Source organism: Pseudopodoces humilis, chromosome 1 (assembly GCF_049639895.1).
Source record: "Pseudopodoces humilis isolate 2021_Gansu_Grassland_sample_001 chromosome 1, ASM4963989v1, whole genome shotgun sequence".
Taxonomy (NCBI): Eukaryota; Metazoa; Chordata; class Aves; order Passeriformes; family Paridae; genus Pseudopodoces; species Pseudopodoces humilis.
In genome coordinates, this window is record NC_142200.1 from 114009648 (window position 1) to 114032554 (window position 22907).

At 43.3% G+C, this 22907-nt stretch overlaps 1 protein-coding gene across 4 annotated transcripts in view; it reads right to left on the bottom strand.

Moving 5' to 3' along the window:
• The window catches only part of UBE2E1 (ubiquitin conjugating enzyme E2 E1), a 45914-nt gene extending 26521 nt beyond the window's left edge, over positions 1 to 19393 (bottom strand). The window contains exons 1-3 of one of the 4 annotated variants that reach the window (XM_088053329.1): positions 19214 to 19393; positions 16987 to 17075; positions 14832 to 14882 (exon numbers count right to left, since the gene is read on the bottom strand). In XM_088053329.1, coding sequence (XP_087909455.1) covers positions 14832 to 14882; positions 16987 to 17075; positions 19214 to 19393 — 320 coding nt within the window. Of the gene's footprint in view, positions 1 to 14831; positions 14883 to 16986; positions 17166 to 18450; positions 18565 to 19213 lie in introns of those variants that run through there. The other 3 variants (XM_088053342.1, XM_088053340.1, XM_005518943.3) reach the window with 3 other exon arrangements.
• Positions 19394 to 22907: the final 3514 nt, after the last annotated feature.

Below are 22907 nucleotides of genomic sequence, written 5' to 3' on the forward strand. Positions count from 1 at the left end.
TAGAGCTCCTGTATCTAACAGTTTGTATCTAACAGTTTTAAAATACACAAATTACTATGAATTACCTCATAATTTGCAAAATGAAATGGTAGGCAAAATAAAAATCAAGCTAAAATCTACTTCATCATTTCAAAGTTGAAGTCTGGTAGTGGTTCAGTCTTCTTAAACAATTCAACTACTGCAAAACACATGCAGAGTGTTCCTAACTGTAAGGGATTTACTTTTAACTGCTGGCAAAATCCAAGTACATGTTCCCCTCCTGAGCATCTTTTCATCTTTATAGTTTCTGTTCCTTTAATCCATGTAGAACAGACCCCCACCAAGTAGGTATGCCTCCCCAGCCCAGGTTACAGAGGGAAGGCAGCTCTGGTTCAGTGTTGACTGAGTTCAGGTATATTTCTGAAAAGACTGGAAAGCAAGATCTAAGTTGTGCAAGCTCTAATTAAAGCAGAAAAACAGCTTAAACTAAGAAAAACTCTACCTATTAAAGACACCTTAGCAGCTGTGGCCAGAATGGATGAGAAATGGTGAAAGAAGTTGCCCTGTGGCTGTTATGCTGGTTTCACACACTTTTACCACTAGGGCAAAGAATGATCAAGAGACTCATCATCTCAAGGAGTACTCATACTGGAAACAGCTTTTGTGGAAAGTCATAATTTTACTCACACGAGACATAGTGTTCTACTACATACTTAAAGACATACAGAAAGAAATCAAACACATAGGATAATTTAAGCCCTTGTTTTCTTCAGTACTACCTGTAAAGAGAAATCTGAACACATAAGAGAAATCACCTTTCATAATCTTGTGAGTGTGCAAATGATGCACATGGGCCTGACTGCCCACAGGGATGCAACTATTAAAGAACAGGAGTTAAAGAGACCTCCCCTCATCCAGATCCATGTCTTACTGCACATGCATTTATCTCCTTCCTTAGTCTGCTGTACAGCCACTAGGTCTACAACTCCTCAAGTGTCCCAAAATCAGAAGACTTTAACAGCCAAAACAATGCAAAGCAAAGCCAAAATCCCCAACCCTCCCACCAAAAAACAGCCCAGCATAGCATGTCCTTCCTATCTTTTCTTATACTAAGAAATAGAAAAATAAATATGAGTAAGGAAGCAACGTGAATCTGTGCATAGCATTGCTTTTTTTTTTTTTTTAAACAGTCTGTATGATTATTTTTCATTAACTCCCTGTGATGGCGAAACCATAAATGGAAAAGTTAGAGACATATAGGGAAAAAATAAAGTAGCCAATAGCAAAAATTTCAAATACACTTACACAGCTACAGTTTGTTTTACAGCTGCTTTACATAACAATAAAAATGCAATATACCACGGACTTTTGGCAGTGTGTAGAGAGGCAACATTAAATGGCAATAATGCAGTAAGCACAAATGATCTCCTTGGAACAATTAAGCAATTTTAGAAGGACCATTATGTCCAACAAGTAATGGGTCCAAAGAGACAGAAAGGTCAAAAGTGTGAGTTTCTTCGTACTGACCAGAGATCACATATATGACTCTCTGGAAGAGAGGATAACTTTATAATCATATTATATAACCCTTACTAGAAAATAACCTTGTTTAGCACACTAAACAAAAATAGAGATCTTTCCTTCATATTCCAAAGGCAAGAATGCTTTCTTCCATCCAGTTGTCTCAGCATAATTAATAAATATATAAATAAGGACAAAAAAATGCTTACCCTCTGTGCATAACCAGCTGAGAAAATCATTGCCTACATATAAAACAGTGATCACACTGTTCAGTAAACAGTCTGTCACTTTAAAGAAAAAAATGGGGTAAATAATATATATTGTACATTAAACTCTACAGAACTGTTTTAGTGACCTTGAACTCTAGTAATATAAGCAGGGACATGCAAAACCACTTATTTCTGGACACAGTTCATTCACTATCTCTAGCAAGGACTGAAATTTAACACTGGACCTAGTGTGTCATTAGGATATGACACATTATCTTTCAGGAAAGCAAATCTAAGCAAACATTACAGTTCCATTATTTTAATACCTAAAAAAATGAGATCTCCCTTTGAAAATAAATAATTTGCTACAACAGCAACTAAATGACTTTCCAGGTGTGACATTCAATGTGTACATGAGAGGAGGATTAGTAAAAATACTGACCAAAGAAGCTTTCATTGGCCTGGCATACAGCTGTCTGCTATGTAATGCTCACACAGGCTCATCTTCCACACAGTCAAATGTCCTCATAACTCCCAAGTGAAGTTTAGATGTATCCTCTTGACTAGAAACCTTTCAAGCTAATAAAATACTTTTTCAATGACCAAAGAGTACTACATAAAGAAAGATGACAAATTTCAGTTTCTGTATTACTTTGCAACTCAGGATTATCCCATTTTCCCATTTAAGTACTTTAAAAACACTTTCCTCTTTCCTTTTCATCAAGCTACTCTGATTCATGACCAGATACTTTAGCAATTTAAAAAGAAATAAAAAAATCTATATACACATTCAGTAGTTTAGCTGATCACTTCTACTTATTTGCAAGTAAATTAATAAAACAAGAATGGTTATGTCTGCTTATTTTTTAATTCCTAATGCACATTTTCTTTCTGTCAACAGCACAACCTTGCCTCTTCAGGTCCCTGTAGGCATGGGCTGCAGACTTTGACAGATGTAATGGCTAACTGCTGAAGGATCAGTGCAGCCATCAGGAAAGAGAAGAACATGCTCAGCTCAGAAGCACTAGGAGGCAGGAGACACTAGCCTCCTAGTTCTGTTCTTTACAAGGCTGAGATGGCTTGCAGAACAGCCACTCTAGATCTTTCTTCCAGAACTTACACCACACTGGCGACTTGGAACACACTGGATTATGATAAAGGAAAGTAAAACCTGGAAAAGAAGTATAGAGATTGTTTGGAGTCTCTGCAAGAGACTGTAAGATTTACTAGTGGAAAGCGATCTGGCAACAATCATTTTTTCTGCCTTGTTCCCTGATTTTAAGAGTTACATCTAATTCCACCCTATATTTTCACTCTTAGTATGTCACAGTTCAGGCATCAACTCTAGCTTCCTTTTTTTCTTCATTTGTTCTGAATCAGTGAAGACTGCTGCAAACAGGACAAACTTTGGTTAGCAAAATCTAGCTCTCCTTTCCAGATCCAAAGCTAAATCAGCACTCCACCCTTACCTCTCTAAGTCCAGCTATGAATCACTAACAAAACTCACCCAGCTGTTCAGCCAGCCATGAAAGAGGTCATGGCACATCCCCACTTACCCAGAGCCCTTCACTCTGCTGCTACCACTCATGGCTCAACCCTGCCGCCTTGTATCCCCACAGGTGTCACCACACAAACCTCTGCTATCCAATCCCTACTTTTTAGTCTTTCCTGGCAAAATCCAGTACTAGTTAATAAATACGTCCTAAATGGCTAGCTCTGTACTACTCAGCATGCAGTGAAATGTGCACCTGAACAATCCCAATGCTAAATTATTTGTCTGGACTTTACAGCTCCTCATAAATAAGACTCTTCTATGAAATACAAGGCAAAAGCCTTGAAATGCAATGCAGAAAATAGAGGCTGCACAGTCCATGGGGTTAGAAAATTAGCATATTTTGTGGGAAAAACAATGTACAACACATACCTGATACATTACAAAACCTCGTATGTAACATAATATTTACAGTCATTAAGAGCACACACACTGAATACTAAGTACTTGAAACTGGAATGTCTCAACATATGTAATAGCTATGCATTTTAACTCATATTTCCCTAACAAATAGTTATGGTCTTCCTAGATATTGAGGTGGAAGGTGAAGTAGGAGCACAAAGACACCAAAGAAAGAGATTAGCTGTTGGACAGCTTTATTATTTCGCTGCCACTATCCAGGAAGAAAAAAGCCCCAACACTAATATATCTCAAAATACACTATCCTATTACAATGTAGTAGTATCACAAAGTAACAGCTGTGATAACCTTGGTGTGCATAAAACCGGAAAATAACCAAATCACATATTCAAGATAATACAACAGCTGCTGAATAAAACAACTCACTTATTTACTTCTATCAGATAAGGGGAAAAAAAGGCAATTTTGCAACATAAGCAGAACTTTTTTGGGGATGGCAGGATACGGTGACACCTACAAGCCCAAAGACTAAACCTACTTTTTTAATAAAGAACATTCAAATGTAAATTGAAATTTACATACCACTTTGCCAACACCAACAAAAATTAAGGAAGTGCTTTACTCTGAAAAGCTTACAGTCTAAATTCAGCAACTCAAATGCATAAAGGTTAATCCTTCACAAAAACAAGGAGAAATGGCTGAGTGACAGGAAACAAGAGTTTGCTTTAAATGGCAAAGCATAAAAAGAAGAGAGGCAAGAAGGGCAGAAGTTGAACATTTTCTGTGGCTAAAAGCCATGTCAATTGGAACAAGGAAATAGAAAAGAGCTTGAAGTTAGTGGAGTGGAATGAGGGACAATGGGGTGGGGGAAGGAGGTAATTTTGTGGGTATTCCACACTGAACGTAAAAAGACCATTTGGGGTCATTAAACTCAGCACTCTACTCCTGGCAGTAAGAGCCTACTCCTCAGAATAGGTGACAGTGGACACTCTCCGTAGTCCATCCCTTTTGTACACCCTCAGAATCCACAGCCACTGGATTAGGGGTGCTAAAGAGGACATGCCTGACTCTCCTTTTTGTATCTGTTTATGGACTTGTTGCTCGTTAATTTCTTCAACCCACCTCTGAACATGCTGATACTATTTGCCTCCACAACCTCCATCAGAAGAGTTTACAGAACCTCACTGCCTACTGGGTAGAAGGACCCTATCTGTTCTAAAATGACCTTTTAACAGTTTCAGTGAATATGTGTTTCCAGTCTTAGGGAATACTGAATAACAGCTTTTGCCATACTTCTCTTCCAGTTGCTACAACAGCAAGGTGTGCTTCTTTGGCAGATTCAGATTCACAGGGCCTTCAACAAAATCAAATTGCAACTTTCTATTTTTAATACTAGTCTATTTGATTGGGATTGACTGAGTCACTTGCTTCTCCCTCCATTTTCTGCCCTCTTCCTCCATTTCTCTGCATTTTTACTCTCTCTGCTTCTTTGCTTGCTATCACCTCCCCAGATTTTCTTCCCACTCCTCACACTTCACTGATGTGCTTCTAGGAGGACATGGCTCAGGAGTCACATGTGATTCAAGCAGCAGTTCCAGGAGGTCTGCAAAAATACAGTGGGGCACCTGTTACACATATTCTTCAAGGATTAGTATGTTGTTCCCACGATAAGATTATATAAGTGCATTAATTTTATTACTAAATTAATATTTTATCTCCCAAGTGGGGTTGTAAAACAACCACCACAGAAAAACTATTGCTGCAGCTTGTATCCTTTACTGTTTTAAAAATCTGCTTATGACCAGGAAGAAGGTGGCCCATGGATGGTCCTCCCCATCCGTCAAGATGAGGATGACCTGTGTCTTCTGTTCCTTACAGTGCAAGGAGCAGGAAGTGGAGCTAAACTGCTGGAGCAGAAAAAGCATCAGTCTTGTCTCTACTTCCAACTTTGCTGCAACTGTTCCAGCAACCAGTGCAAAATCATCTCAGTCATCCTGATGGGCCACCTCTCTCTGCTGTCCCTTATAGTCTCCGTTAATGCCTTGTACAATCTTGCTGCCTTGAGTGGTTTTATGTCCTTTTCTGTTCCTCATCTGCAACTCATTCATCTCTCAGTTGTACCAATACCTGCAATCTGATTAACCTTACAAGAGGAGTGAGGGGATGGAAAAATTGCAAAGATGCTATTCTAAAGAAAACATTAAGATTTCACTAGAGATTTCAACTCGGGGATGCAGCTGAAAGACAAGCAGCAGGGCAGCTGAAGGCCTGGCACTAGTTACATCCAAAACTAAGATCTCCTAGGTCACTCTTGTCGCTACTGTACATCTTTCTACCCGATTTCCTAGGCTACAAGGGCGCTGTAGAAATTCAATTTAAAGTAGGAAGGGAAGCATCACCACAACTTTAATGCAATGGAGAACTCAGTGAGATTCATGATATTTTGAGACTTAGCATAGCTATTTAAAGCCTTCAGTCTTTTCTCTCTCCCACAGTCACCCAAGTGTAAGGAGGAATAAATAGTTTTACCTCAGAACTCAAAGCACTACAAAATTTCATGAGAATCTCAAATTAAGAATTACCCCATCAAAAAGCAAGCTAGACAATTCTTGTTGACTTATAAGTCAATATAAATAACTTATAAGGAAGACAAAGAGGACACTAACTATAAAGGCTTGTATGTATCACCTAATTTACCTCCTTTAAAAAGGTTACTAAAACATATAGAAAATATTGTGCCAATACAGTACTACAACAATCTGATTGATCAGAAACTTCTGATAAAATGACCTTTTGTGGTATACTACAGTATTGATCTCATTACTTTAAAATAGTATTATTACAGCTGGGTACATTTTAGCAATCTTTCAAAACCATCTGCAGCAGCTAAACACTGCTTTAATAAATTGCACTTTCTCCACCACTTATAGGCCACTTCTCAGAGCAGCTATACTTGTTCAGAATATAAAATAACGCACTGAAACTTTCTAGAAGTTGTCCATTTGAAAATTGCAAACCTATGACAATCCATAACAGTCATAACCTAAATTAGCTCCTTAAAATGTAAGTGAAGATATTCAAGCTGCATCTAAAATCTTTGAGACAGTTATCCTGGCAGTTTTCCTTGTAGAATCACCACTGTCTCAAATAAATCTGACAAAGTTCTTAGACTGTATCAGAAGTAGGTTTTGTTTGTTTTGTTTTGTTTTTTTTTCCCATCAACTCACCTATTGTGGAAAAGACACTTTTGATTTCAGAATTAATTTTTAATGTTTGGGGGTCTTTTCACTCCTGTATGATTCTAGGCATCAAAAGAAAACACACCAAGACTCCTCTCCTGATTTCTCCCAGCGAGACATTGGGATTAGCGCACTGGTCAAAATGTATTGCTCAGATACCCACAGCAGAAAAAGCATTAAATATTAGCAGTCCACCTGCTCCAGGAAGCTACTCCCCATTTTGCCTTTACAATTCTCTACCAGATCAAGATTCTCTGTGTTTCCAGCAAGTCCAGTAGCTCCAGAGGGAGAGATGAACAATCTTGTTAAACAGTCATTTACACTGATACAAAGTGCAAAACCCATCTACTGACATGCTTATCTGATTAGGTCCACACTCACTTTTGACTCTAAAAGCTGAAGGTCCTGAAGGAATTGAGACCTAAATTCTACAATGATTTACAGAAACACAAAAGCACAGAAATCTAACAGGACTCTATATCATTAATTGTACAGCCTCTTTAATCCAATTACTTTGTATTTTCTCTTAAACAAATGAACTGCCAAAACTTGGCCTGGACCCAGTTCTCAAAACAGCTCAATTTCATCTTACCTGACCCATATTTTCAGTTGTGAAATTATGGAAGGGACTGGAGGGAGTGGGGAGATTCAAACACCACATCTGCCCTAAGCTATGGTCTGCATGCTCCACTCTCCTTTTCTCCCCCAGCTTCCTTCCCCCAGAGTCCAGGTTAATAAAGAACACTGCAAATTGGATATTGAAGTTAAGCATACAGCTCTGCAACAGCTCTCCTTGTAATGTCAATTAGCCCCTTACACACAGAAAATATGTATTAAATGCATGGTTGCAACCATTACACTTTCCCCAAATGCCTTGGTATTTTAATAGCACGTAGCTGAAATTTGCAAATTGGCAAGAGTAACAAGAAAACCCCTCAGAATTCCTGAGTGCACAGTGCTTATTTTGACAGTTGTAGTTTATTTATAGTACTTGACAATACATGTTCTCTCCTCGGTTTCATAATATAATGAAGTGAGTATTTAGACCTCCACTGTTAAACCTCAGAGGGAAAAATAAGTATAAATTTATTTAATTCAAATAAATGTACAGATTGGCAAGATTTTACTTATAATGACTAAATTGCATCATTAATTTAACTTAGTTTGAAGCACTTTGTTTTGTGGAAAAAGCATAGCCCTTAACTTTGAGTGTGGTGTGTGTGTCTGCACAGGTGTGCAGTAACCCCTTAACCCATTCACATAAAATGGTATCCTTTTTTTTAGTACATTAAATGCTTCTGAAAAGGTGCTGCATGGAAGGCTGGTCTGTCATGTACAATTACAGAAGGGTGCAGGCAGAGGCTGCAGAAGTTTCACTACGCACTGATCACCTTAATCCACTGATGTACCGGTGCAGGTGAGCTCCGTTTCCATCCCCAGCACAAGCCCCTCCACTAGCAGGACCAAAGCGAGCATCTGCCAGACACAATGACACTGGCTCTCAAAACCAACCCATTCTTCAGAAACCACAAGGCTCTGGCAACCTGCTCTTGATGCAATCTTCAAACATGAACCCATCCTCCTCGATCCCCTAGACAAGCTAATTATCTATGGGTAATTTTGTCTTCATATAAAAAGGCAAGATAGATTCAAGCCCTAAAGTATAAACAACTCACACACATTATTTCCCATTTATGTCTATGAAGCATCATACACATGGAGTGTATGCTTCTTAAAACAAAACCAGACATATAAACTGCTGCTATACACATATCCAATATAAAAATCCAGACAAGCAGCGCTGAAATACAACTGAAAAACCAAACAAGACTGTGTAACCACGAGGAAATATAAGAATTTGTCAGATAAAACATATATGCAGCATCATAAACACAGTTGCACAGTGCCCTCCAAGGGCAGCAAAACTGAAAGCCAAATAATAAAATTAAGTGGTATACAAGGGAGTGTGCACAGAAGGGATTTCAATCCTCTTTGTTCTTAGCCATGATACAATTTCACAGCCGCTCTCAAGATTCATCGTTTCCATGTTTGGCACGCAAAAGCACAGAATGCAGTTCATTTGGGAATTACCGAGCCAGGACGTGCCAAGCAAAATCTACCACAGCATCAGCCAGCTCCTGCCACAGCATCCGAACAGCCTGGCCACCAAAACATTTCTGACAGTTAAAATAAAAACAGAAGTGGCTTCGAAAAAGTTAATTCCTGTAATATTAACTAATCGATCCCCAGAAAAGAAACTGCTCCTGTGCAGCCTTTGTCTGAGTACATTGGGCAGGGGACTTCGCCTGCAGGAGCTGCTACCTCCACATACTTAAATACAGCCAGTGTAGAAATGTATTATTTTTATGGTTTGCAAGCTAGACAATACACAGCTGCAGAGGATCTTTAAATTAGTTAATACACCATTTCAAAAGGAAGAGTTATTTCTCCAGGGATCATGTGCCAAACAAAGCAAGGAGGGAACGCCGAACCACTGGTAGTTTATGTGACAAAAGATATTTTTCAACTACACACAGCACTAATTACGAAGGTCCTTCCTATCCTACATCTGGAAACGTCTCACAGAAAACACTCACATTTTCAACACAACATGAGGCGAAAAAAGAAAAAAGGAGTTCTAAAACCACTTTTGCAAGCTGATAATTTCACCTTCCTTAAAGGTGATAATTTTTAATTTCTACAAGGAAGCAAAAGCTGGCATTTGTGTCATTCCTGACCTAATAATTTGACTGTGCATATTAAGGAAAAAAGTCATAATGAAATTAAGCTTTTTACCTAGAAAATTTAAGACCAGAAAGCTTCATATACTATAGAATATGATTGTGTTCAGGAAGGGCTATTTCGCACATGAAAATAACAAAAACAACACTGATGTTAGAGTTTAACAGTGACAATCCATCCTTAGATAATATACTAGATTTAAAAGCAAAAGTACTTAAAGCATTATTGGAGTTGAAAGTATTGAAAAAATACATTTGCAAAAAAATTACAAGCACCATAGAAAACAAATGTAAGCAAGACAAATTCCAGACTTTCATGGTATGTAGATGAAATATATTAATTACAATATAAAGCTGTTGAGTTCAAAATTGCCTTTGAGCCACACATTTTATGCAGACTTCTCTGAAGCCAAGAAATCTTAATTCCACATTGCAAAGTTTTAAAAACTATTAATATTCCATACGTTATAACAGAGAGCATTTCTCCCCACCATCTTTATTGAGACACATATTTATTAAGTGCTGACAGTTAACTTTCATGAGACTCTCAAGGAGATCTGGTCCTTATTCTGTGAATTTACAAAAACTGGGCTGAAAGTGCCAAGGAACACAACTGTATTTTATTATTATTTAAATAATGAATTTGTGATAGCATTTTACTCTAAAGCAACGGTAAGCCCTGCAGGCAAATGCCTCCTTCAGCAAAGGTTTGAAAATTATTTTTATTTAAATAACAGCTGGTCTTGCCTATATAGACTTAAATGAGCCATGTGGAGACAAACTTGTTTCAGTTTGGCTAAGATAGATTAAAAAACATTAATTCTAGTTAATATCCATTTTGGTCCCCCTACACAGATGGGAAAAATAACATTAAATTACCATGCTTACATACAGTCAATACCAGACACCCAATAAAGCACCAATTCAAAGCCCTGTTCATAATGCAACTGATGCACACAGTTCCAGCAGAACAGCTCAGCTGCAAGTTAGCTTGAAACAAAAGAGATTTACATTCATTTCTCCACTTTGCCAGAGACTTCCTACATGACCTTGGACAAGTCATTTGTTTTTTGTGTGCTGTAACTCCCCACCCCTAAAAACAGGGAAAACCATTTGTTCCATAACTTCACATCAATATCACCAGGAGATGCTTAGATACAGAGGTTGAATAAATGACACAAAGCGAATAAAGAGTACTTAAAGCTTTAATTAAAAGCTTTAAATTAAGCTTCTCTTAAAGCTTTGGACACCTCATCACAGAGACAGAAGGAAAGTTTTTGCACAACACGTTAGTTTTGCACAAGTGTTACCAGCAAACAAAAATCTAGACTGCCTACACAGCAAGATGGAACCCTATTTTAACATCTGCAGACCCAGAGCAAAGGCATGACACCCCCTCTGTCATCAGCATATACAAAAGACCAAAACTAAGAAGTTCCTAGTTACCTTCTTTGAGTTCTAAAACAGGAATTAAACTCTCTGATATAAAACAAAGTAGAAGAGATCAGCAGATATACTCTTAAAATATTTAAAACACTTTAGGTCTAAACAGTCATTCTCCAATTCATATTAACCACTAACCACCTTTTGAGCTTGAATGCCAAGTTCAACTTTCATAACTCAGTATTAATATTGGGAGTCAAATCATCTTGCAGAAATTCAAGACCTCCAGAGCACTGGCCTACTGAAAACAATGAGGAGGGCTAAAGTGCATTCAGAAATAGCTGCCAAACATACATTACACTAGGACACTTATAAGGACAGCATCGCTCCCAGCAGGAACCCAAGAATTTGCCATATGTATTAAATAAGTATTTTTAGAAAATGTTTTCAAGTCCAAAAATCTACTTTTTAAATGCAAGCTAAACAGAGACTGTTTCTGTGCACGTATTCTGCACCTCTGCACAACTAACTGCACTAGCCTGTGGAAATCAAAATCCCAGCCTGAGGAAGAAGACACAAGCGCAAAGGGTCTATGAGAAATTAAGCAGCCCATGAGACACGAGCCCAGGTAAAATTTCGGGGGACACAGGCAAGTTATGGAAAAAACAGAAGCAAGCAAAGTACTGAGGAGAGAGGAAGTTTTGGAATAAATTTCCCCTCATATTACCCACATATGTGTAAAAACCACACAGCTGTTCAATCACAGGGTGTTGAGTGTGCTTGGGGTTTGGGTTCTTTGGTTTTTGTTTTTTAAACAGATGATCTGTGGGTTACATACATGAAAACACAGTCACTGAAAGCTACAAAAATAAAAATGAAACATTTCTTTTTAAGCTATTTTGTTTGAAATGTCAAATGGTTGTCATTATTTGTAATTGCATCTTGTATGTCATATTCTATAAGAAAAATACTTCATGTAAGATGTGGTAAAACAGTTATTACTAAAAATCATTCACAACCTGAACCTTTGTCTTTCAATATGCAGAGCTGCTCTGGGATATGTTAAATATCTTGAACTCCCATTACTGCAGTAAGTCTGAAAGAAGAACAGTATTTTGCAGTGAGGCCAAAAATTAAAGCACAGCCAACCACGACCTTATATCAAACACCACGCACAGAACAGGGGAAAATACAAACGTGGTGGTGGGGGGTGTAAGAACAGATGTCCAGAAAAAGATAAAAAGATTATGATGTTTCCAACACAATAAAGGATACGGTTTCAGACAAACATTTTCAAATGTTACATGAGGCTTTGGCAATCCTAAAATTGACAGCACAACAGGTAGTACGTGGCACCACACATAATGCCCTGAATATGTAAGTTCTAAGATTAAACTTGCAGGAGAGAGTAAGATGCCTAAAAGGAGATGATAGGTCTCTCCTCCAGTGACACCTGAAAAAAGTCTGTAGAGGCACAAAGACAGCAGAGATATGAGGGGCAGGAGGTCAGAGGCAAGGTTAGAATAAGCAAAGTCATAAAGGCAGGAAATTGAAACTAAGTTCTCAAACTGTGTATTTAATACCTCCTTCACAGCATGCTAGTAATGCTCATACGAAAAGAAAAAGTATAAAGGAAAGCAGTGACACTGTTAGCAATCTTCCCAAGAACAAATTTTGGCAATCTTAAACATCATGTAGCAACCACAGTCTCTCATTTGCTTCATCTCCTCACAGTCATAAACTGACTATTTCTTTTTTTCACAAGAGGTGAACTTTCCTCAGAACTGCAATGGCTGAAACTCATCCCACTGTTGTGGCAATCAGCATGTGCCTGCCTTTTTACAAAGCAGCCGCTACAGGGGCAAACTCCCAGTGCTTGCCTGCACAACTGGAGCCTTGTTAGCCATAAGCAGAACTGCTCTTCTTGGCTCTCAGCACCGTATTTACAGAAGTAGGATGACTTCACCCCAAGATGAGCAATACCAAAACTCCTTTGGTCACACACACACACACAAACAACAAACCCCTCCACTCACGTTCTCATACCTATGAATATATTAAAAGGCAGTAACAACTACACCAGTTTCATGCATTACTTGCAGGAGTTGCCAGCCCTCACTGACACCTGTCTGAAAGTCAAAATGAATGCAGAATACTTGTAACTCCACTATGGATGAAGAGTAATCATCACTACCTGTACTACAAACTGATTTTTACCATTAGAAATATTTGTAAAGGCTGAAAGAACACAAACTTAGTAAGCAGGCCTTGAAGCACATTATCCTCAATGGTCTACGTAATTAGAAAAGAAAAACCAAAACTATACTGTATTTTGACAAGTAGTCTGCTAGTTCATCTTTACCTGTGAATGAATCCAAATGAAACAAAGACAAATAAGGGTTCTAATATCATTTACAAAAACCTTCAGGAGAAACACACAATCTAACATACTCATATACTATCACAGCTTTTGGGCAGACTTGCAAAGTTCAGTCTGAAGCCCCAGCACCTTGACCATCCAGAGTCCGTTACCTAGAGAGCAAGTAACAGCAGCTGAGATGTGCTTCTTTGTTTCTTTCCCATGAAAATAATTTTAAAGTGGGAGGAGGAGGGAAAAGCATGTGGACTTCATCCTGACACAGAGTTGGGATGCACACGGGACAGACATCTCCAGCCCAAGAACTGGAAATTTTGTAATATTCAGGTAAGTCATTACTGTCCCTACAACAGTCACAGCTAAAGATTTCAAAACATATTGGTTATCATCCCAACAGCACAAAAATCTTCTTACTATCAGATTAGATGTCACCCATCACATTCAATCTCCTCTTTAATTAATTATGATCCTAGGGACTGGTACTGAAAGGGTGGCTCTGGACCTGTCAGGCTAACTCTCATGCTAATGCGTCCCCACAGACTAACAGTGGCAAAAAGCTTCAATAAAAAGGTTTGTGTACATTTGTGGATGGAAACTCAGTACCAAAAAGACCAATTTAAACAGTTATAAACATAATTTTCTCTGATTTTGGCTATTACCAACATCAAAAGACATCAAACCTCAACTACAGCAAGAAGATGGGAACAGAGTTATGACTTAGCAACCACAGCAAACAGACCATACTGAAAGCCTCTTTCCTCTTAGATGGCCAAGTATAACCAAAGATGTTACACTACTACTGCCCCTCTCCAAATGCAAAGAGGTTCAGGGACACCATTCAACGAAACAAATCAACCTGCCAGATGTTTTAATAAAACAAAACAAGTTTCTCAAACATACTTAAAAACAAGCTGCTTTATAAAGGGCAACAGAATATCCCTGCTTTCTGTTTCATCAGCTGAGATGTATGTTCCAGTGGGGCACCCACTGAGTGACGAATTTGCACTTCTCTTCCACTGTCAGCTGCTGTTCACAACAGAACTCTGAACTAAAAACCTCAGAGCATTCTCTGCTTCCTTGGCAGGACTCTTATTTATATAAGATTAGTGCAGTCAGGCATTAGATTTATAAACCAAAAACAAACAAGGAGAAAATTTTTACGCTCTTCTTTCTAGATCAGTTTCTGAAACGTACACACACAAAACAGTATAACATATTGAAAGGCAATTGTTAAAAAAACAAAACAACCCCCAAAACAAACAGAAAACTGGTCAAAACATATACAATCTCTGGAGGTACCCCCACCTGAAAACTATTTAAAGTCATGTAAGCATTCACAAAACTACTGTTGGCCACCTAAACAGTCATTCCTCTGCTCAGTCCAGAGCCCCTAAGGGCAGTTACAATACACAGGCACACTTCTGCCCCTCACCTTCCCCCACCCTCCTCAGGTAAAGAATCGACACCAACCTGCAGTTGGGAGGTGGATCTAAGGTGATGTCAGCCAATTCCTTCTGAATCCTGTGGCAATAAAGCAAGAAGGAACAAAGGTAAGTCACTGTGTGGGATAGCAGTTAACACATTCTCCTTGCAGACACACTGTCCCTGTGAGCTTGCCACAGTACATAAGAGAGAGGCACTCTCAGCTGCAGCCTCCCACCAGTCCAAACCCCCTAAGCAGGACAGGTGCCCTGCCCTGTTAAAGAGACAGGCAGAAAAGCAGACAGGCATCATACACTGAACCCAGACTGGTGCACTGCTCTGCACTCCCACAAAGATGCCAACCACACAGTGGAAAAGACTGTCCGCTTTGCTCTGCCAACCAGCCTGTAAATGAGGGGAAACCTCTGCAAATGTGATGCACCAGGAGGAAACTGCAGTCTAAAAAGGAATTTTGTCGTACGGGATTGAGAGAAACAGTCATTGCCAAATTGGCTTCCTCCTCTCTCCCCCAGCTTCTCATCACCATCCTGAGAAAAAAAAACCCACAGCCCTGAGGGAGTCAATAACTGCGCCATTCTCAAGGACGCTTTAAGGAAGGTGAATATCTATTTCCGAGGCTCCTGCACATTCCTACCACCTTCAATTCTCCCTTCTCTTCACCCTCGAGAGCCACACAACACCCCCATGGCCCCTCCCTAGGACTCCAGACGCTCCCTCTCTCTACTGTGCTCAGCCAACACCCTGTCCTCCCGGCCCAGACTATTCTGGGCATACGCTGCTTTTGCCACAAAACGCCCAACCAGCTATCATCCTCTTCCCTGGAGTCCCATTACTGTCACTCAGGCTTCCCTTCCAGATTTCCCCACCCAGCATTCAGCCTGCCTCCCTTCTCCCTTAAACTCAGCCAGCATCTCCTGCCACTTGTCACACACAAGAACCATGGCCTTTCCACAGGAGGCAGTTTAAAATCTTCTCCTTAAAAGTGAAGGGCACAGCACATAAACACTGCTTGACACTATCTATGTCAGTTTGCCATAGAAACCTGCTGAGTGGAGATCTGGAATAACCAAACTGCCTAAATTCTACAAAGCCACAGAGAACTTAGTTGCTACAACAGGGCATTTGCATAAAACCCCAGTCATTCTAGACACCTACTGATACAACCTCTCTGCTGCTTGGCAAAGCTGTTCAGTGAGATGGTTTATTATTCTTACTGAAGCAAGTTTGCTTGAAAACCTCCATTTGTCAGCTTAGCTCCCTGGAGCAGGATGGTGCTGAATTCAGGTGACACACAGAATAAATAAGGGTAACTTTTTTTTTTTTTTTTTTTCCTTTTTAAATGGGTAGCTCCAAGAGTCTGTCCAAGTGAAGAAAACTGACTGACACAGCTGTTCCAGAATTACTATTCTACACAGGTGTCTCTCCCTACACATTATTCTGGAATAAAAATTACTTTATTCTCAAAAAAAGCCCAAGCCCACTCTGTGCTGTGAGCAAAGGCTATTTTAGAGCTGAATGTCCACAAGTGGGCCTGCTGCAGATTATTTATTCCAGGCAGCATCCAATCATACATGGAAAATTCAATATAAGTGATGAACAGACAAAAACAATAGTAATGTATTTGTTGGTAAAAATCTCGGGCTATATTATACCCCTTGCACTGGAGTGCACTCGCCCAAAGCAAGCAAACTCAAAACTTCACAAACATTAATTAATCTCCAACTCAGTCCTGGAAAGAAAAGAACACACTCTAGACTCCAGCCCACAAGAGAGGGAAACAGATGTTGAAATGCAATGCCTTACTTTGGACCATATAGCTTGCAGTAGGAGAAAAAAAAAAAAAAAGGTCTAAATGTCAATCCTACACCATTCCCATAACAAATGCTAGCAAGGAAAAAGGAAAAGACAGCAAAAATAATTGAGGGTCAGAGTAACAGCCCAGAAGAAGAAAAGCCAGGAAAATATTTGGAATAAGCAGGAAGAGGGACCAGAGAGCAGTGAAGTTCGATAGACACTCACTGCAGTGAAACACTGAAAAAAAGTGAGACAATAGAAGTTTCGTGTGGAAAGGTTGAGCACAAGGGCTAGAGATGAAGAATGGGAGCAGCAGGGGAACAGCAAAATAAAATGAGGAAGAAGGGAAGATGCAACAAATCAGTGAGAAAACTGATTGCAGCCTCACCTCTTGGCACTGGTAGATAGCAGTTTAGAGTTTTTACTCATGCTGACTTTGCTTTCCTTCTTCTTAGGCGTGCTTGTCTCTTTCTCTGTCTGTTGGTTGGAGGATGAAGATGAGGAGGAGCTGGTGCTGGCCCTCGAATCGTCATCCGACATAGCGACCCCCCCACCACACACCCCAACCTGGAGAGGAGACACCATGGGGCGTGGGGAACAAACAGTGAACACAAACACACACAGAGAAAGGCTGCTGACAATCTCGCTCTGTGTTTGGGTCATGCTCCTTTTAAAGGATCCTCGTGTCTCCCTCTCCTCTCTAGGCCCTACAGCCATAGCAGGAAGAGCAGTAGCTTCCCCTGCACTAGTAACACCGAGGAGCAGGGGAAAAGGGACTTTAAAAGCTTCCTCTCAAAGCAAGTGCGGAATGAGAGGAGACTGGAACGAGGACAACTGCAAGGATCAGGGAAGCTCAAAGCAATTCTTTCTAATCTCCCCCCAAACTGCACACACAAGAGGAGCCATCACCACCCACCACTATCGAGCCTAGGGGTGTAGGAGATAAAAATGGATCAGCTCCGGTCCCTTGGGTTCCCGGGAGGCACGTGGGGGAGGCAGGAAGGGACGGGGCCGGGAGGGTGACCGTCGCCAGATCTAAAATGGAAGTGGGGCATCACTGGCAACACAGGGAAGACCCTGGCAGATGTACGACCTGTGGTGGGGAAACCCCTGCCTGCTGGATAACCCCCGTCTGTGGGATCGGGTGTTGGAAGCCGTGAGGGGAGGCGGGCAGGAAGGGAGCAAACCAAGGGGAAGGGTTAAGCAGGGAGTGGGGTGCACTGGTGGCACCCACCGAGGCCCGCTGCACCGAGGGGCATATGCCAGCGGAGGGGGGAGGGAGCACAGGGTCTGTGCCGGGGGGGAAGCGGGGTGAAGGAGGGCCAAGGCCTACGAGGGGCAAGAGTGGAGGGCCCAGGGAGGCCGGTGTCAGGGAGGGGGGCAGCGGGGGCCAAGGGGAGGCAGCCCGGGTCCGTGCGGGCACCCTGGGAGCACGGGGGGAGGAGGGCGAGCACGGCGGGCTACCGAGGGCAGGTCCGCACCCGAGAGGGGCGAGAAGCCGTCGGGAGGAATGGGGGGGCTGGCAAGGCACCCCGGGAGAGTTCGGGGGAAGGGCTCGGAGGGAGAGCAGCCACGGGCCCGAGGGGGGGGGGGGGGGTCGACACACGGCCACCTCCTTCCCAGGGCCACGGGTCCCCGGGGAGCTCCTCTGCCCCCGCCGGCCGAGAGCCGGAGGGGGCCCGGCCGAGCTGCCCCGCCCGCGGCCCCGCAGGGCCGGGGGACAGCGGTACCTGACAGCCCCGGGCGCGACCCCCCTGCCCCGCCGGCTGCCGCCCCATCGCCGGGCCGCGGCCGGCCCTGCCCCTCGCCCCTGCCCCCGGGGAGGGCGGCGGGGGGTGCCCCGTCCCCCTACCTCTCCCTTTGTGTCTGGCTGCTCCTCCTCGGTGCGGCTGGGCCTGGCCACTCGTGTCTCTCTCGCTGGGAGAGAAGCGGAAGTGCTGCAACAGCAACTATTAAACAGGCAATGGCTTCCCTGGCTGCCTCCCCCACCGCCGAGCGGGGCTGGGGGGCGGCGGGGCCGGGGCGCCACCCGGCGCGGAGCGGAGGGCGGCGGGGGCGGGCGGCGGAGCCCCAGCTCCGGGGATGGAGGGGGATCCCGGCCGCCACGGCCTCCTCCCTTTCCCTGCCCCCGGGGAGGGAAGAAAGGGGCACACGGGAGGGGGACGTGAGTTTTTAATGGAGGGAGACCCTCTGAAAAGTAACCTGCAAGGGTGTCGGAAGGGAGAGGGACAGGCGCCCTCCCCGGCTGTGCTGCAGCTTCCGTGCGAGAGCTCCGCGGGGACGCGGTGGAAGCAGGTGGCTGGGAGAGGGGCAGCTCCCGGGGCTGCTTTTTTTAAGGCTCAGAGAGGGGTATTAAGCTCGGCGCGGGGGCTGCTTGCTTTCCTCTTATTCTCACAACTGTTTCAACCCCAAAGCTTCTCCCCTGCCTCACCTGCTTTGTCCCTCCGGCAGCAGCAGCAACTTCTCACCTGTCTCAGTTTGAAAGGAATAATAAGGGGAAAAAAGAAAGAAGAAAAAAAAAAAAAAAAAAAAAAAAAAAAAGAGCCTAGCCCAAAGCCCACTCGCCCCCAGCAATCCAGGTAAAAGGAATCCCCGGCAGCTTTCCCGTCTCTCACCTGTTTCAGCCCTAAAGCAGCAGCTATGTTCTCCCTTCCCTCCCCCGGCTCAGCCCTGAACCAGCAGCAGGAGCAGCCGCTTCCCACTCGCCCTCGCCCGGAGTTCAGGATTCCATTGTCCCCCACACTGCATTTGGTGACATCACTGACACACAAAGAAGGGGCACTTCGTGATGTCATCAACGCATGCTGGGAGAGAAAACAAAATTCTGGGCTTGGCAGCGACAGCACTAATGCACAGATGCACACAGATACACACACAGACCTTTCGATTTTCCAAAGGTAAAAGTATTAGGGATTTTTTTTTTACCCCTAGTCCCCTCATGGGGAGCCCGTCTGCGGGAAAAGGCGTGTTGTATTCGCTAGCGTGTTGTAACCGCGAGGCGATTTACTAATTTCTCCGAAGCCTCTGCTGTCCATCTCTCTCCCAGCGGTGAAAAGTGATTTGGCTGGAGCGACCCACCGCCCCCGGCCCAGGCGCGGGGAGCAGCCCCGGTGGGCAGCCGCGGCTCCTCCTGGAGGTGCCGGACCCACTCGTGAAGGGACAATGGGGACCAGCATTCCCACCGACCTCACCCGGGGCACATTTGGCTCGGTGCCGCCAGTTTCCACAGCCTATCGAGGGATCGCCTATCGAGTTACTTGGTGTCTTCAGTGGCCGAAAATACGCTGGACTGTCACTACCACGCACCACGATAATGGATCGGAGTTTGTATGTCACCCTTTCTCCCACGGGAGGACCTCGAGGTGATCCGCAGGCTCTGCTGGCTCCACAGGGCGCTGTTACGACATGACACCTGGGGAGTCCCGAGGGGTCAATTACAAATCCGAAACCGCAGGAGCGGCGGGGGATGGGGGCGGGGGGGACATCCCAAGGCTGGACATCTCCGCGGGGAACAGCGGGGGCAGCCGAGGCTGGCTCCTCCTGAAGCCCGGGCTTCCCGTGTGGCGCTGCCAGGCTCTGCCCGTTCCCGGCCTGCCACCATGGCCCCAGCGCGGGCGCGGGTCCGGCCGGGGGAGCGCTCCCCATTCCCCGCGGCGAGCGGCCGTGCCCCGCCGTGCTGTCACGGCGGGCTGCCCGCCGCTGCCAGCGGCGGTGTGAAGCTGCCCCTTAGCAAGGGCTGAGTGGGGATGAAACCCTTCAGGCTGGGGTAGGATAGTTGGTGCCCGTGGCTTCTTTTGGGGTTGGCTGTCAGCCAGGCTGCCTGGGGATGCTGAGCCCTTCCTCCATGGGACAGCAGCTTCACACTTTGTGACTCAACACAAGGATCTCCTCATGACATTGACATTTCACCATTTATATCCTGTAATCTCTGAGCCAGAGGTACCCTAGAGTGGACATCCTTGCAGAGACAGTCTTCTCCTCCATCACCCTCTCCTCTGCTTCCTTGGACTTCTGCATCTGCTGCTTCTCTCTCCTTACCATCTCTCTTTCTCCTCCCTCACCCATTTTCTGCACACATCTCAGCAGCACCTCATTTCCCTTGGGCCAATCCCTCATCTAGCTACACTCCCCAAACTTGCTGCCAAGTCTCCTGTTTGAGCTGTGCAGTGTGCCAGATATGTACACTCCAGTGACACTGTGAGTGTCACCCTGACAACAGAAGGAATTCCACTGCAGTGTCACACTTAAATGGTCTTTGTGTGTGGGTTTTGATTTTGGGCCTTTTTTTTTTTCCTGCTAACCTTTCTCTTCAGTCTTTATTACCAGTAGTACCACATATTTGGCTTCAGTTAACTTTCTTCCAAAACCAGTTTGTTAGCAGAAACAACCTGTCCAGTTTGATCTATGGTAGACACTTGGAAAGCTATGGTAATCCTACCTTCTAGGAACTTTAGAGTTGTGGCATCTCCACCACTGACCATGGCCCTGAAGACATATAATAAACGTCATGAAAACTGGCATTTAGATAAAGGTGGATGATCTGATTACTTCATGCCCCTCATTGACAAAATGGCGTCAGAATTCAGCTCCTGAAAACTGCAATGAGCCCCTCTGCCAACATTTTCCTAAATGACTCAGGGGGCTGTGGAGAATGGGGCTGGCAATGTGGTGCTATGTGTCAGGTGACAAATGCAAAAGATATGAGGACACGGAGCGAAGTGACCAGGCTTAACAAATTTCACTGTTTATATGGAATGACTCTTTTAAAACAGAAAATCTTCATTTTCACCACAAAAAAACCCCAAACTTTAGCCCTTTCCTGTTGTCACAGGGAACCTTCAGTGAAGTCAAGAGAGACAATTGATACCAATAACAAAAGCCCTCCAGTTCTGTAATAAGGGGCAGGAAAAGTGTAAATATTTCTACAAAATCACACAGGCACTTTTGCTATATTATGTTAATAATCTTGGTGGGGGGTTATCTGTAGATTAACCTTTTCTGTAGCACACAATCCTTGGTAACCCTGTTCAAAGTAATAATATGAACACCAGCAGCAGCGGTTATTTACTTTGAAGCCTACCCAAAAATGCTTTTGCTGAAAGCACCTACTAATGTCAGTTCTTGAGCAGCTGCTAGAGTGGCAACTCCCATTTTATGACTCATGTCCTAGGTCAGGGCTAGGATCAGCAACGGGCAGTTCTCCCGTGCTAGCCATGCCATACCCAGAAACCTGGAAAGAGAGGGAGCCAAGAAGCCGACTTCTATGCCCAGAAATGTTTTTGCAGCTTGCCCTTCTTCCATGCTTGGCCTCTCAGCTCTGCACTGACACAGAAAAAAAGGAGAGTGTAGTACATGATTCTTTTTCCACCAAATAGGAGAGCTACCTCCTCTAATCAATTGCATCCCACTTCGAGAATTTTGACAAAACACCATTGATCTGCTTCTCTTTCTTTCCTGTAAAGTGTGTGCACGTTATTGGGTGAGCTTTCCTTCTTATCAGTGCTTCCTCTTCCTGTCTCCTTAGTTTTGTTTCGGTTTTTTTTTTATTTTCTTGGCCAAGTTGTGCAAAGGACTTGCAGAGGAAAACTGACCCAGATTATTCATTTTCCCTGTGCCCTAAGCTTTTTTAATCGATGGTACTAGTTCAGTGTAGCAACTGAATAGGATTAGTCACTTTTCCCTCTGGATTGAGTTTGCAGGAGGCTGAAAAGATAGATGACTGGAATCGAGTTGCCTTTGGGGCTTTGAGCTTAATTCACAACAGAAGGTAGCCAGTTCAAATCGCTCCAAGTCTTCTGCTAAGGGAAGGTGACTCACATTAATCCTTTTGTATCATCTCAGTTCCAAATACCTTTTCAGCATTATTTCTGACTGGTCTGTTTGGGTCTGAGCCAAAGAATTTCCAGCAATTCCAGTGAGTTTTGCATCAGACCTTCTGTGGAGAGCAGAAAGAAATTATCATTTCTTTGGCCTCTCCTAATGTCAGCTTGCTGGTAATGTCACGCTTGCAAGTGAAAGTGGCAAAGTGAGAAACATGCTGATACCTCACACAGTCCTGTGATGACACACTTTGTCCTTTCTGTGTGACCCTGTAATACAAGGCGAGGTGGCAAGGAAAAGTTACAATTAGCTCAGGACTTACAATACAACTATTTGAATAAAGCTAGACAGAAACTCTTCCAAAAGAGGAAGGAACTTCATTCAAATGAGACAAAAAGTAACAGAGAAAACACAAGTGACTTATGTGTGTGACATAAGATAGTGAATTTACCCCTTGGTTTCCTGTTCACAACTATCTTGCCATAACTT